Here is a 15,554-nt window from a genome sequence, read left to right as displayed (position 1 = left end):
TTGGGTTTGTAAGGCCCATTATAAAAATAGTTTATAATTTAATTATTATAAATACAAGTTATCTTACCTACTTCTTTACGAGATGGAATCAGAAATGAGGAGATCCGTAAACGAACTAAAGTCACTGATATAACCCGACGGATTAGCAAGCTGAAGTGGCAATGGGCAGGGCACATAGTACGCAGAACTGACGGCCGATGGGGCAGCAAGGTTCTGGAGTGGAGGCCGAGTACCGGAAAACGCAGCGTGGGACGTCCACCCACAAGATGGACCGACGACATCATAAAGGTAGCAGGAAGGCGCTGGACGCAGGCCACTACCAACTGGGTAACATGGAAAGCATTGGGGGAGGCCTATGTTCAGCAGTGGACATCCTATGGCCGAGATGATGATGATGATGATCTTACTTCTAAAATTACAAAATAGTTCAGCCAATATTTGTTATTATTGCCAGTAACAAACAAAGTGTGGTCTCAATAATTAGTACAGATAACATTAAACACTAAAAACTAATTATAAAAAATAAAAACAAGTTTTAAAATCTTTCCGCACTTAAAGCAAGGACTAGGAAAGTCTCCGATAACCTAACACTTGTTAATTTTGTTATTAATCATAACTATCTAAAGTGTTGTTTTGTTGTTTTGCTATTATCTTACATGTCACATGTCAGCCTTTCTCACGTTCCTCTCGCATGATTATGTTATTTAAGTACTAACATACTATATTCTATGACTAATAACTGACACAACTTGATATTACTATTATTATCTTGGGTAGGATTCTCTAAGTCAAAATTCTAATAAAAGAAGCCTTTGTAACTTTTACAGAAAAGATGTTAATTAAGCCATATAAATACTTACGTAATGTCATTTTACCTACTAAGTATTATATTATAATACAATTAGGTATATTTATAAATAGCAATTTTTCTAAGTCTAGTTTCCCCCTGATCTGCCATATTATTGTGGTTTTGTTGATTACCACTTGGTTGTAGATTGTAATCTGCATTTATACCATGTTCCAACCTATTTAGACAGTCTGTTTTGGAGACACTTGCATTTGTGTCTTGGAATGCATTCTGGTTTTATCCGCATTCCTGATAAAACTTAATTGTTTACAAATTAACTAATTAAAATACCTATCAACATTATTCACCGTACTTAAAGTCTAGTGTTAAATCATTTCGTCTCAGTGATATCGGTCCACTCAACTCATTGATAAATGGGTACAAACGACAGCACAGGAAACTTAACTTTATAGCATCTTAAGACGTTACAACAAGAGTGATTTTGCAACAGAACTGTACAGTCTTATGTACTGTAGACTGTACATACTAAGTGAGTTATCGTAAACATATAAATCAATGGTCATCTGTACAGCAACTCAGTAGGTGGTCTCATCACAGACCACTGGTAACAAGACGCAAACTAATTCAAAATGAAGGCGGTTATACTTCTGCCACTATTTGTGGTGCTGTGCTGTGGTGGTCTCCTGAAGAAGGACGACAATGAAAAGAAACAGGAGTGGTGGGAGACGGCCATTTTCTACCAGATCTACCCTCGGTCCTTCGTAGACAGCAATGGGGATGGAATTGGTGACCTGAATGGTATGTATTTTTGTGTATGTAATATTGCGTGTAATGTGTCACTATTATTTTTATCCACTTGAGTTGATTGTCTTTTTAAATTAGAAAAATTGTAAAAAATATTAGGTGATTATGATTCTATTTAAACGAGTAAATGTAATGCAAAACGCAAATTACAATTTGACATTATTCATAGTTTTTTCTAATTGCAATTAATTTTACAATCAAGCAAAAATCAGTTACTTACAGATTGACTCTTATTTAATCAACTGAACAAATTAGGTACCTACCTAGTCTTACACGTCTTGAAGAATTTTACATCGATCTCAAAACCTTTTAAAGGTATTGGAAACGTAATCGCATTAGGGTCCCTAATCAGCAAATTAGAAAGCTCTCATTGTAAATCAATTAATTCCAGGAATCTCTTCAAAATTGGAGTACATCAAGGAATTGGGTGTGGGGGCCATTTGGCTGTCTCCCATGTTCCAGTCGCCGATGTATGACTTCGGATATGACATTGCGGACTTCTACGCCGTTCACGATGAGTACGGGACTATGGAGGACTTCGAAGCGTTGGTACAGAAGGCCAATTCTCTCGGTAAGTTTATTAAGTTTCGAACTCTACTTACATTCTTCGGATTATATTCGTTGCGGGTTCGAAAATAGTAAGCTGAGCCTGTCTACTTAATTTTGTCGAAAGCCAAATTGTAGATCCAGGCTATAAAGGAATTGCAGTGAAGGGAAAGAAAGGTAGGTAGTGTATTATGATAGTAGTTGCTTGGCAATTTTTTTTCTCGCTGTTACCATTGATCACATGTATACCTCTTTTTTGCAACAACATATAAATTGTAATGTGACATGCAATAAAGGTTTTGAATTAAGAAATATTTAAAAAATAGCGGTGCTTAGTAAAATAATACAAACAATAATATTTTAGATTATTGAAGGTGACGATAATGGTAAATTACATTAACTAATGCTACTTCGCATAAACTTTTTACGATATTTTTTTACGCAGACATCAAAGTGGTCCTAGATCTGGTACCCAACCACACTTCTAACGAAAGCGTGTGGTTCCAAGAAGCACTGGCTGGCAACAAGAAATACCAAGACTACTTCATTTGGGAAGACGGAGTCGTGGACGAAAATGGGATAAGACACCCGCCTAACAACTGGGTGAGAATTTGTGATTTAAAAATAGTGATAGCAAAACTTTTTAGTTTGAAATTGCTATGAAAATTTGGTTATCAAAATGTTAAATTAGTCTGGCGGTGGATGACCTATGTGGCCGAAATTATGATAAAACTGGTGATTCATTTATCTACATAGAATCATTCAGTCACTTTCACATTAGTGTTTATGAATGAATGAAGTACCTAATGATATAGTTATTATATTACAGAGAAGCCACTTCCGTGGAAGCGCGTGGGAGTACAGGAAAGAGGTTGGCAAATATTACCTGCACCAATTTGTCATTGGACAGCCTGATCTTAACTACAGAAACCCTGATGTTGTCGAAGAAATGAAGGTAAGCAATATAATGATAGTATAGAGTCCAAATAATGATGACTCTGCGGTTTTATATTACTAGTAAACAATTTTAGTATTTATTTAGTTTTGTATTTGTTTTTTTTTTCAATTAATTTCTTACCTATGGCGTCTGATAGATAAAAAATATGATTTGGGGAAATTGTACTTAGTAGGTAACCAGTATAAGCAATAATAATATATTTTACGAAAGATCTTAACATTTCCAGAACATCATCCGCTTCTGGCTCAACAAAGGCGTGGCTGGATTCAGAGTAGACGCTGTCAACTGCTTATACGAAGTAGACAAAGAACTCTTTGGAGGCGTCTACCCTGACGAACCTCTCTCAGGCAGAACCGACGTCGACCCCGAATCGCACGACTATCTCTCTCACATCTACACAAAAGACCGAGAAGAAACCTACTACATGGTTTACGAATGGAGAGACGTTCTCGACGAAATTGCTGCTAAAGATGGTCTACCCAGAGTCATGATGACTGAAGTGTATGCTACTATACAAGATGTAGTGAGGTATTTCGGTGAGGGAGACAGAAAAGGAGCACAGATGCCGTTTAACTTTGATCTTATCACCGATGTTGACGCTAAATCTTCAGCGGCTGATATCAAGAGGGCTGTAGATAAGTTTATCACCTACAAGCCGGTTGATAAGCAGCCCAACTGGGTGGTGAGATATTTTACTGATTACGTAAAAGTGATGTATTGCACGTGACTCAACAGTTCATGACTAACTCTTTTAACGTTACTAGAAGATTTAGGTAGAAAGGTGATTTGTAGAACAAACAAATGATATTATGAGAGTATGATTTAACTAGGTTTGAGCATAAGGGTCTTAAGATGGTGATTCAGAGGTTCTGTGTTCTCTTCTTGATAGTGTACAGTCCACAAATATTTATGAAATAACTTAAAATGGTACTTCCGAATATTTTGTAGAGCCGCCTCAACTATGCTGCTTGAGAATTTTAATCTCGTTTTTTCTGATAGAATTATTCTGTTACTTGACTACTTTGATTTTTATCTTTCATTTATATTATAAAATATGTCACTTAATCATTGAATTCTTCTTGAAGGTTGGAAACCATGATAACAGCAGAATGGCAACTAGATACGGCCCGTCTCTGGTGGATGGGATCAACATGATCGTCCTACTTCTGCCAGGAGTAGGAGTCACTTATATGGTAATTTTGAACTACTAAAATTTATTACTTTTACAATTCTAAATTAATCACCGTGGGCCACGGCATATGCTGAGTGGGGTCCCGTTGCAGTGGGTATCTTGTTGGTGAGTGGGTGGCACTGCTCAGTTTACTCTTGTTTTTACTTTTTTTTTCTTGTTCCATTATTATGTGCCACTGTCATGTCTATGTAATTGCCTGTATTTGTGTGATGTCCATTGTAATAAATGTATCTTTCTTTCTTTCTTTCTTAAACTCTAGTAACTTTTCTACTATTAATGTTAGGTTAGCATTTCTATGTAATGGTACATGACATTTGATGCGTGACAGTGCAGGGTGATCCAAAACGTTTCATAGAGCAGCTTGTTGTTGTGTTACATGTAAATACTCTAGTCTATACTCACTATTAAGAGCTTTTGTATCAACTAACGGATTTTGCTCTTGGACTAGTAAAGTTTCCTTAAGTGCTTCTCTCTCACAAACATAACCATTTTTAAATTGTTTCATAAATTATTATTACTGTAACAATTTTAGGGAGAAGAACTGGGAATGGTTGACGGCTACGTGAGCTGGGAAGACACCGTGGACCCCTCTGGATGTAACACCAACGACCCCATCAACTACGCCTCCTCGTCCAGGGACCCGGAGAGAACCCCCTTCCAGTGGAATGCTGGCAAAAATGCTGGTAAATGATAATTAAATTAATTACAATAAGATCAGATTCTTACAAATTCCTTGAACTTAAAAAAGAGACTAATTGGGATTTCTAATAAAAGTCGTCGTCGTCGTCATTTTCGATAAATGACGTTTACTGGTGGGCCATTCCCTCTCCATTCCCTCCCCAAGGATGGATGGATGGAAAGGAACTAAACATAAAACAGGAAAAATATGGTCACGGCTTAGAGGACACTTGCCCTTATAAATATTTAATTAAGTAATAATTAAATTATAACCAAGTACACTAACCACAAGGTGGACCGACGACCTTATAAAGGTAGCAGGAAGGCGCTGGATGCAGGCCGCTACTAACCGTGCGATATGGAAGTTACTGGGAGAGGCCTATGTTCAGCAGTGGACGTCCTATGGCTGAAATGATGATGATGATGACAATATCCAGTTTTTAAGTAGGAGTACCTCTTTAATAAATGTATAAATGTTTTAATAACTTAACGTAATTGCCTAAGTTTAGAACAATATAGAACCTATTTATAGCGAAAATTAAACTTCTTCTTGTCGTGACAACACAAATCTTCGAAAATTAAGCCATGTATTCATTAGGCAACATTTGTTGATAAACACTGTTTATAAACAATGTTTCATAATGTTTCATCATCTCTGTAAACAGTCCATAAACATAGGTGATGAAACATTGTTTATGATACATGTTGCCGTGCTCCCGCTATGAGTGGAGAGCAAGTGTGGACGGCCAAGTTTCAGAAACCTGTGTTTATGGTAAACTTGTTGCACACTAGTCATAAATAGTTTATCAACAAATGTTGCCTAATGAATACATGGCTTTAAACTAATTGTAATAAACACTTATAACAAGAATAATCTAAGTTACTCGTTTCGCAACTCAACATGGAAACCATTGGGGGAGGTCTATGTTCATCAGTGGACGTCCTTAGGCTGAAATGATGATAATAATGTTGATGACTTCTCCAGGTTTCTCAACCGGCGACAAGACCTGGCTACCAGTTGCCGATGGCTACGAGACTTTGAACGTGGAGGTGGAGAACGCAACCGACCGGTCTCACCTGAAAGTTTACCAGGCGTTGGCAGCTCTTCGCCAGAACAGCGTCTTCAGGCAAGGAAGATACGACTCGCTGGCTTTGAACCAAGACGTGTTTGCTTTTAGGAGGTAAGGAATCCATTCTATCACCTTCGCGTTACGTTAACAGCTTTTTTTTAAATTTAAAAAGTAGTTCAGGGACCTGATATTTGAGGAATTGTCGAGGCAGTGTCCTTTATAGGCCTTTTTGGAAAGTCAAGAAAATCATCCGACTGATCGTGGTCAGGTGAATGTAATTTATACGCAATAGTGAACTTAAATGCATTTTTTACCAGTTTCTAGTGAAGAAAAGTACCTGCCCCATTTTTTTCAGATTTTTGTGATGGCTAGAAATATCGTATTCTCTACTTTCTGAACACCTGTCGTAAATACCCAACCCTTTTCAGGTGGGACAAGAAGAATGTTTACCTAGTTGTTGTGAACATGAGGGCAGCCGAGCATGTGGTGGACCTGACCTACTTCGAAAACGTTAACGGCAACGTCAAGGTCGTGCTGAGGAGCATCCAGTCTCCAAAGGAAGAAGGGTCAGTATCTTAGCTGGGTTTAGGTGTTTTAGATCAGATAAATAGCACATCATGTTATCATCATCATCACTTTGGTATCCTAAGTAGTTGTAATACGGGTGATATTGCAACAAAAATGTTTGTCTGATGTGTAAGTTTGTGAAAAAAGTACAAACTTTGGCCTTGTTTGAGATTAGAAAGCGTTATGTAAAATGCTCAGTGGTACCTACAACTTATTATTAATTTCACAAGAAAAGATATTTTATTGCATTTAACATTTTAATAATTTGTTAGCTGTTAAGTAAATAAATCATAACCTTATTAAAAACAAAATTAGATTTCTTATTAAAATAGGCGTGTAAAAATAAAAAATAAAATTGTTGTTTCAGAGCCAAATTCCCTGCTTCAGCACTACCAGTCGCTGGTTATGAAGGAATCGTACTGAAACTGAATTAGATCAATGTATTTTTATTTATTTATTTAAATGCAATAAACATAAACATCCTAAATGACAATGTATTACTTAAAATGCTACGAACTCATACAGCTAAAAAATCTTTCGATTACCTAGAGGTTCGGCCAAACCAACGCGATTAGCCTGCGTGCGCGATGGCGATGGGGATCAAATTCAATGCGTTTAAAGATTCAGCCAAATCAACGCTTGCAGACCGCGAGCGCGATGGTTTGGTCGAACCATTAGTAAATATGGGCGTTGCTGACCCCACCATAAATCACAATATTTTCACACCCTCTACGTAGGGTTTTCACACAGTTTTACACGGATTTATTCCGAATAAGATTTATCTTTTGGTCAAACACAGAAAGCAAGGTGAAGAAACAAGAAAAAGTTAATTTAAATACTTAAACATTTTCACACAATATAGGTAAGTACATATCCACACACAGTAAGTAACGTAAAATAAACATTTAAGTAGATGAGTAATTGTGATGTTAGGAAGTCATACCTACCTATTTGGGACGTGTTCAAATACGATGAAAAAATCCTCCATTGGTAGGTTAAGATTTTGAATTTGTAATTTCAGATTTACTCTCTAAAATGAGAGTCAAAAACTAGAATCAGTATGAAAAAAAAACTAGATAAAAAAGATAGAATACTACGTATAGTACTTACTGATCTTAGAACGAATTTACTAGTTCACCGAGAGTCACCGAGAGTCCAGCTTAAGTCCGTCACTAACTTTCTGGCAGAAAGCAGAATTATTTTTCATAATTTGCCAATACTCTTCTCTAAGATAATTTAAATAAGTGGGACACGATAAAGAGTAATTTAATTAAATAATGGGGCAAAAGTGGTTTTAACAGCGTTGAATCCCGTTCCTACTGATAGGGCTAGATGAAATGCGAAGTAGCGCTGACAAAACGAACGGGACGTCAGATTTGCAAGTTAAATGAAACTTGCGGAAAAATACATTTTAATCCTGTAAAAATGCAGTATTTAAACCGATAATAAAAAAAATGTTATTGCACAAATTACTAATACTCCCGCTAGTCCCTCGTACTAAGCTAAATATGCGTGTGTCACGACTCACGAGTGAGTTCACCACAATAGTCGAGCGGCGGCGGGGACCGAACCCGCGTTCTCTGGATCACGAGTCGGCCAGTCCGACCCCTTTATCGTTCGGCTATCGTGGCTTCAAATTTCAAATTAAAAAATAAATTAAAAATACACAATGCATAAAAAAGGACTGTTGTTCTACACTTACATCAACTGCAGTAGCCAGCGAAGCGATCTGCTAGTTCGTATCATGCGAACTGTCAGAAAGTCTACGTGATACTATCAAAATCTGTCTTCCCGCACTCCTCTGACTATCTTTAAATCGAAAATTAGGTCGAGTCTAGACCTCACGTCACTTATCACATGAGTTTCTATTATGACTGGTGCACTTTTTCATTTACTCGTAACTGCCAATCTGACCGACTGATCTGATTTAGACTTCAACATCAAAACTCAGATCGTATCAGCCCAATCGCCTGATTCGTACTTTTCCATATTATGTAACTATACTTTGTTTTTGCAGCCTCAGTCATAAGTGGCATTATCGGACCATCTTTAATTTTCAAAAACCTACTGCATTGGACAGCGGCATTACAGTAAAATCACGTACAGTAGGTTGACTCCGAGTTACCAATCAGAATAATGTTCATAAATGAGCTGAAATTGTATGCAGAATTATGCCAAAAGGTTTTAGTTATTCAACTAGGTACACGTTTGCTCCTAATTAAATCGATAGGTACCCTTTTGAAAATTTTCTTTTCAGATAAGTATTAGGTATTTAGATTCAAGCCCTTATTAAATTGGGAACGAATACACAAAGGGATTACAGTAAAGCTGATAAATAGAATGACAGATGTCAACTGCCACATAAAATTTTTATGTTAAATCAAACATGACTAAAGCCTGGTCCGTGAGCACGTAGAATTTTGCCCAATGACCCCAAGCTACCCATCCTTATCGCTCGCGCGTAATTATGTTGCTGTCGCGCTCGCAAAATCACTGCGGGCGCCCGTCGCACAGTCGCGATAGCAATATAATTACGCGCGAGCGATAAGGATGGGTAGCTTGGGGTCATTGGACAAAATTCTACGTGCTCACGGACCAGGCTTTAGCACAATCTAGCCTACGTAGTGAGTAGGTTCTCATTGTGTGATTGTGCATGAACCTACTGTATTCACCTCAACTGTAACTACACGCGCTTCGAGATAAAGATAAGCAATTGGTTAGCAGACTATTATTTATCACAAACATCCTATCTTAATACTAATCTCGAGATATTTTGCCCTATAATAAAGGCTGGAATGAAAGTATCCATCATCTTTAGTGGTAGCCATCATGGGGTAAGATGTTTTATTGAATTTAATATAGAGTTGCTTCATGTGAAGATTGCTATGTGCTGGCGAAACGGATTTTATATTAGCTGCCATAAGCAGACAAATGAAAGTGCATTCTTAATTCAAAATGCTTATTTACAGTTTGAAATTAAAGAGCCTGTTGCTTTTGCCACTGGCATTCCTTCTGGTTCAATCCCATGAGCAGGAATGGTGGGAAACCACCATATTCTATCAGATCTATCCAAGATCTTTTAAGGACAGTGATGGCGATGGCATTGGTGACTTGAATGGTAAGTTATAGATTTTTTTTACTTTTACATGTTTTGCATTCAACCTTTTTGCAAGCAGGTGAAGGAATGTAGCTGTCCTGAAAAATATAATTATGGACCTAGGAATATATACACCTTGAGTACTTACCTACTTAGTTTTCTCTATTGCATCAAAGAGTTTGTTTACATCATTATGCTTTGACCCTCAGGTATTACCGAAAGCTTGGAGTACTTGAAAGAGCTGGGAGTCGGAGCAACATGGCTTTCTCCTATTTTCAAATCGCCAATGTACGATTTTGGTTACGACATTTCCGATTTTTACGAAATTCAAGAGGAGTACGGAACCATGGAAGATTTCCACAAGCTTATTGAAAAAGCAAATGAACTGGGTAAGATATTATTTTTCGTCAATGTTTATGCGTTACGTAAGTATCTACTCAAATAATTAAAAATGTTCAAATTTTGTATAAAAAAATGTGTTTCCAGATATCAAGGTAATCTTTGATTTCGTACCAAACCACGGCAGCAATGAAAGTATGTGGTTTGAAGAAGCCCTGAAAGGTCATGAAAAGTATTTCGATTACTTTGTGTGGGAAGACGGAGTAGTTGATGAAACTGGAAAACTTAACCCTCCCAACAACTGGGTAAGTTTATTTTTAAGTTATCCTTACATTACTTATTTTTCAAAAGAAAGTAGATTATTGACTAAAAACTTAATATCAATTAAAACGGGAAAAATATGTTTAACAGGTTAGCGTATTCCGTAAAAGTGCTTGGGAATACAGAGAAGAAGTCGGCAAATACTATCTTCACCAATTTGTGATTGGTCAACCCGATTTTAACTTCCGTAACCCTGATGTCCTCGAAGAAATGAAGAACATACTCCGATTTTGGCTAAACAAAGGTGTTGCTGGATTCAGAGTAGACGCCGTTGCTCATCTGTTTGAAGCAGACAAAGCAAAGCACGGTGGAGTGTACCCTGATGAGCCAAAAACAGGACAAACTGAAGACCCTGATCACTACGATTATTTAGATCATATTTACACTAAAGATCAAAACGAAACCTTCGGTGTGGTTTACGATTGGAGGGAAGTATTTGAGGAGATCAAACAGAAAGATGGTTTGACTCGAGTCATGATGGTCGAAGCCTACTCCAGCCCTCAGCTTTCGATGAGGTACTTTGGTGATGGTGAACGTGATGGTGCTCAAATGCCTTTCAATTTCGTTCTCATAACTGACGTCAATGGTGAATCTACTGCTGGTGAAATCAAATACGCTTTGGACAAGTTTTTGACTTTCAAACCTATTGACCAACACGCTAACTGGGTGGTAAGCAAACATCCTTTTACAAAACTCTTTCCAGTATAATTGAAAAGGGTACTAATGCACCCTATTTACCTTATACCTACTTATTTATTTTATTACATTACAGGCTGGAAACCATGACAACAACAGAGTAGCATCAAGATTCACCCCAGAAGTGGTTGATGGTATCAACATGATTGTGCTTTTGCTTCCTGGAATAGCTGTTACGTACATGGTAAATAAACTTTAAAAATAAGATATTATGCTCGTTTACTTTCTTGCCAAATACAGCCTCTACTGCTTTGATAACTTGTTATAGGGTGAAGAGCTTGGCATGGTTGACGGGTATGTGAGCTGGGAAGATACCGTAGACCCTAGTGGCTGTAACACTGACCCCATCAACTACGTGACAGCTTCAAGAGATCCTGAAAGAACGCCTTTCCAGTGGAGCGCAGATGTCAATGCTGGTAAAGATTCAAAGATTATTTATTCACAGAGATAGTGTGGTATAAAAGTAAGGATACCTATAAATAGATCACATACCATCATCAGGTCATTTAGACTCCTTAGGATCATGAGTTTCTTTTAATTTACTAGAAACAAATTAATGAAGGTTATTATAGGATTTGGCGTACAATTCCAAAGCTAGCCTAAACGGTTTTGGGAGGAATTTTCAATTTTTTCATTAATTTGTTTTAGATTATTATATCAATTGATCAACTTTTTAGGATTCTCTACTGCTCAAAAGACCTGGTTACCTGTTGCTGAAGGCTATGAAACACTAAACGTGGAAGTACAGAGGCAAGCAGAGAAATCTCACCTGACCATATACAAACATCTGTCATCTCTTCGCAAAGAGGCTGTGTTCAGACATGGCAGATATGAGTCGGTTGCGTTCAACAATGATGTCTTTGCGTTCAGGAGGTAAGAATATGTTTTTATCTAATGTTACTGAAATAATATTTACGTGGTTGATCGCAAAATATTTATAAAAATGGTCAAGTGCTCACGGCAAATCATTAAAACTGAAAACGGTACGTATAATTTCCTTGTAAATATTGTTAACCTTCACCGTCATAGTTCATACCTAAATGAAACCTAACCGAGTTCAACAAACTTTACCCTTATTAATAAAAAGTTACACCTAGGATGAACACTGGATTAAAATGACATTTCCATACTAAATAACAACTTAAGCCAGGGTTTAACTAGGGTGTAACTTTTATTAATAAGGGAGATCGGGTATATACGATCTGTTTTCCATCTAACTTCACAGATAGGCATGCAATTTCAAAGAACTTTTTATGTAGGTACTAAACTAATTTTACCTTCATTTTCATGGCAAATTTCCCCACCGTCAGACAGATATTACACTAATCTTATATAATCTGAGATATCATGTTTTTTGGATGCCTAGAAACCCAATGTTTTGACGAATGCACATTGTTATCTTGACATGACAAGAGTTCTATGGAGAACTTTTGATCTTGATAAAGATTATGAACCTTTATCAATCATTGTTCAAGGCTACTTCGTATCAGTGGCATCATAATATTTGAAGATAATTCTATCACTCTCTTGAACTTGAACTGAAAAATTTCCACTCTCGAAAAAAACACATTTTATTGCGCAGATATTTTTTAAGCTATTTATTGGTAATTGCAAAACTGATGCCACCAATTTGAACTTTGGTAAAAGAATATAACCTTCAAAACCAGTGTTTTTTTTTTCAATAAAAGGGTTAATTTTGATGTTTGAAATTTCGAGGCTCTTCGAGGAAAACCAGTGGTCAATCTCTCAAAGAGAAAGGTTAATGAAAGATAATGGCAAGAAAAGATTAAAACCCGGCTGTTTCTTGTAATTGTTACAGTTATTGCTAATGAACGGGGGCAATTTGAGATCCCTTTGTTTAGACAAAATACAATATCTTTGAACCTGACGTCTATTTAGAGTAACAAATCTTGCAACGTTTTTAATGGAGTGTAATTATAAGAATTAACTAAATATACATCTTTGAGGAACATAATATATTTCTACTGTTTGGTGTTGGTCCACCACTGCAATTTATTTATTATTATTATTATTATAAACTTTAACAGTCAAGACAAATAGCAAGCCTGGATTTTTATTGATAACGAATATTATTACAATATAATCTATGAATCAAGTATTTTTTAGACACTTTGTAGCTCTGAAGTAATGGTTTAAGTTTATTTACTCGTATCTTAAACCCACGGCCGATGCGATAACACTCAAAAGTATCAAGTGCTTTTAAAATTAAATACTCTTCTTTTTTCTTTTTTTTATCCACAACGAGGAATCACCTGATGGTAAGTGACGATCAGGCCGAAGGTACTTCTTCTAACTCTTTTATTTGTTACAGGTGGTACAAGGGTGAGAACTACGTTATCATAATCAACTTCAGAGACAACCCTCACACGATCAACTTGGAGTACTTTGAAAACGTCACCGGCCACATGGAGGTGGTCGAGAGTAGCATATTGTCACCAAAGAAGGCCGGGTAAGGAAAAACATTCAATCTTGATCATCATCCTAATATGAAAAGCGACATCAAAAGCCTTGGACGATCATTAAAGAGTTAAACTCCCCCACATCTAAAGGTTTTGTGTTGAATGAATGAATAGAATAAATTTTAATGCAAAATCTTCCAAAAAATCTTCATTATTTGGTCTTAATTTAGTCTCTACTGTCTTCTGTTTGTTCGTTCGGTCGTTCGTTTCAGCCGAATGACGTCCACTGCTGGACAAAGGATTTCCACAAAGACCGGTCCTGCGCCACTCGCATCCAGGCACCTCCCGCGACCTTTACTTCGTCGTTCCACCTAGTGGGAGGCCTGCCCACACTACTAAGAACTAAGAAGGAGCACGACTCTCTCCAATTTCGTTCGTTTCAGCCGAAAGACGTCCACTGCTGGACAAATCCAACTCTCTCCAATTTACCAGAGACAAATTGTCAATTTGGCCTACGCCCTACATGCTAACCAGACAGTTTCTTCTTCTTCTTGTCGTATCGACAACAAACCTATACAGTGTCAGCGCAAAACTCCGCTACAAGAGTGGCGTTGTCATTGCATTCATTAATCTTCCTGCGTGCAGTTGTTTGGGCACGCAGGGAACGACATCAAGTGCTTCATTAAGTGGGGAATAATACCCGGCGGTTTAGAAAGGCCTATTTTAATGAGTACCTAATAATTAATGTTTTATTCTTTTCAGGGAAGAAATCCACGCTGACCATTTGCATGTTGAAGGTTACGAAGCTATTGTGCTGAAAGTTGCAAATTAATTTGTTGTTTTTGACTATGACGTAGCTTGTAATTTACAGTAAAATTCCTTGATTAAGTAAAAATTTTGATTAATGCTTTAGAAATTCGTTTTAGAAAACTCTTTTAGAAAGCTGACAGTTAAAATACTGTAAATACTCGTAGTTTAAATACGTACACTAAATTATTTATAAATACTAAAATAAAGATTTAGTTTTTTAATTAATTGAATTTTTATTTTAAACTATTTTACCAATTACCTAACCCTAAAGTAAGCAGAATTTAACCTATGGTAAGAGTGTGCTTACCACGCCACGACTTTACGTTAGGTGTGCTCGCTAGCGAGTACGTCAAAAAAATCTCATCATCATCATCATAAACAGCCCTTTACAGTCCACTGCTGGACTATGAGCCTCCTTCACTATAGTGGAGGGTATTGCCATAATCCCCACGCTTGGCAGGCGGGTTGGAGATCGCAGTTTAAAATATTGATGTTTTTCAGAGAGCGCTGCTGCCCGTTCTCTGTTTGATGTGTAGTGTCCCTAAGTCGCCTCTTACGACACCCGCGGGAAGAGTTGGAGTTCAAAAAAATCTATGAAGATTTTATTTCTTGAAAGTAGCCGCTAGGGGCTCTGAACAATGGTAAACACACTGATAACATAAAAATACAAACCACGTACCTACTACTGCTCGTATTCATAAACCCAACTCTTTCCCAAGCCAGATGTATCAACACTTTATTAAGTTATAACTGGGATCATCTCGCTGACAAAATATTTAAAAATGTCCCCATGTTTTCCCTCTTCAATAATGCTGGGAAGTTATATGAATTTCCCACTATCCATAATAACAGCTTCATTTGCGTACATGAATAAAACATGAGTGACGTCCTGTGCGAGATTTGGGCGATCCTTCCCGTAATATTCAGGCCTGGTTTATGAATACTGTATTTTTGTGTACATTAACGTAAATGGTTTGACAAATGGCGCCTACATTTTGGTGGTCAACAGAATACATGGTGGTTTTCTGTTTGCCTGAATGTGTTGTGTTGTGACACCTCAGGACGGAATCAGTTTCATATTATGGTTAGGCTAAGTTGCACCAATTTACATAACCGTAACTACAATGATAACCGGTGTTTTTTGTATGGAGTTTGACAGAATTGACGTCTGTTATAGTCAAAGTATGAGAGTGCACCATCATCATCATCACCACTACCCCACCTTAGTATGGTAACGTTTAAAGTAGA

The 15,554-nt window shown here is 37.1% G+C and overlaps 3 protein-coding genes across 4 annotated transcripts in view; 2 read left to right on the top strand and 1 right to left on the bottom strand.

Annotated features, from left to right (window-relative positions):
- Positions 1–15,554, bottom strand: part of LOC135087598 (dual specificity calcium/calmodulin-dependent 3',5'-cyclic nucleotide phosphodiesterase 1) — a 276,250-nt gene that overhangs the window by 152,537 nt on the left and 108,159 nt on the right. The window lies entirely within an intron of this gene.
- On the top strand, positions 1,359–7,110 carry LOC135087599 (maltase 2-like). The gene is made up of 10 exons (XM_063982328.1): positions 1,359–1,606; positions 2,004–2,183; positions 2,604–2,761; positions 2,988–3,113; positions 3,343–3,798; positions 4,202–4,309; positions 4,841–4,991; positions 5,972–6,167; positions 6,485–6,622; positions 6,991–7,110. The coding sequence occupies exons 1-10, from the start codon at positions 1,438–1,440 to the stop codon at positions 7,055–7,057; spliced, it is 1,749 nt and encodes a 582-aa protein (XP_063838398.1). The 5' UTR covers positions 1,359–1,437; the 3' UTR covers positions 7,058–7,110.
- On the top strand, positions 9,362–14,531 carry LOC135087600 (maltase A1-like). Its single transcript, XM_063982329.1, has 10 exons — positions 9,362–9,457; positions 9,593–9,741; positions 9,930–10,109; positions 10,207–10,364; positions 10,471–11,049; positions 11,153–11,260; positions 11,345–11,492; positions 11,754–11,949; positions 13,409–13,546; positions 14,259–14,531. Exons 1-10 carry the CDS (start codon positions 9,453–9,455, stop codon positions 14,326–14,328), a joined length of 1,731 nt encoding a protein of 576 aa, XP_063838399.1. The 5' UTR covers positions 9,362–9,452; the 3' UTR covers positions 14,329–14,531.

Source organism: Ostrinia nubilalis, chromosome 3, assembly GCF_963855985.1.
Source record: "Ostrinia nubilalis chromosome 3, ilOstNubi1.1, whole genome shotgun sequence".
Taxonomy (NCBI): domain Eukaryota; kingdom Metazoa; phylum Arthropoda; class Insecta; order Lepidoptera; family Crambidae; genus Ostrinia; species Ostrinia nubilalis.
Note: the sequence above shows the minus strand (reverse complement) of the source record. Positions and strands in the feature narration are given on the sequence as shown.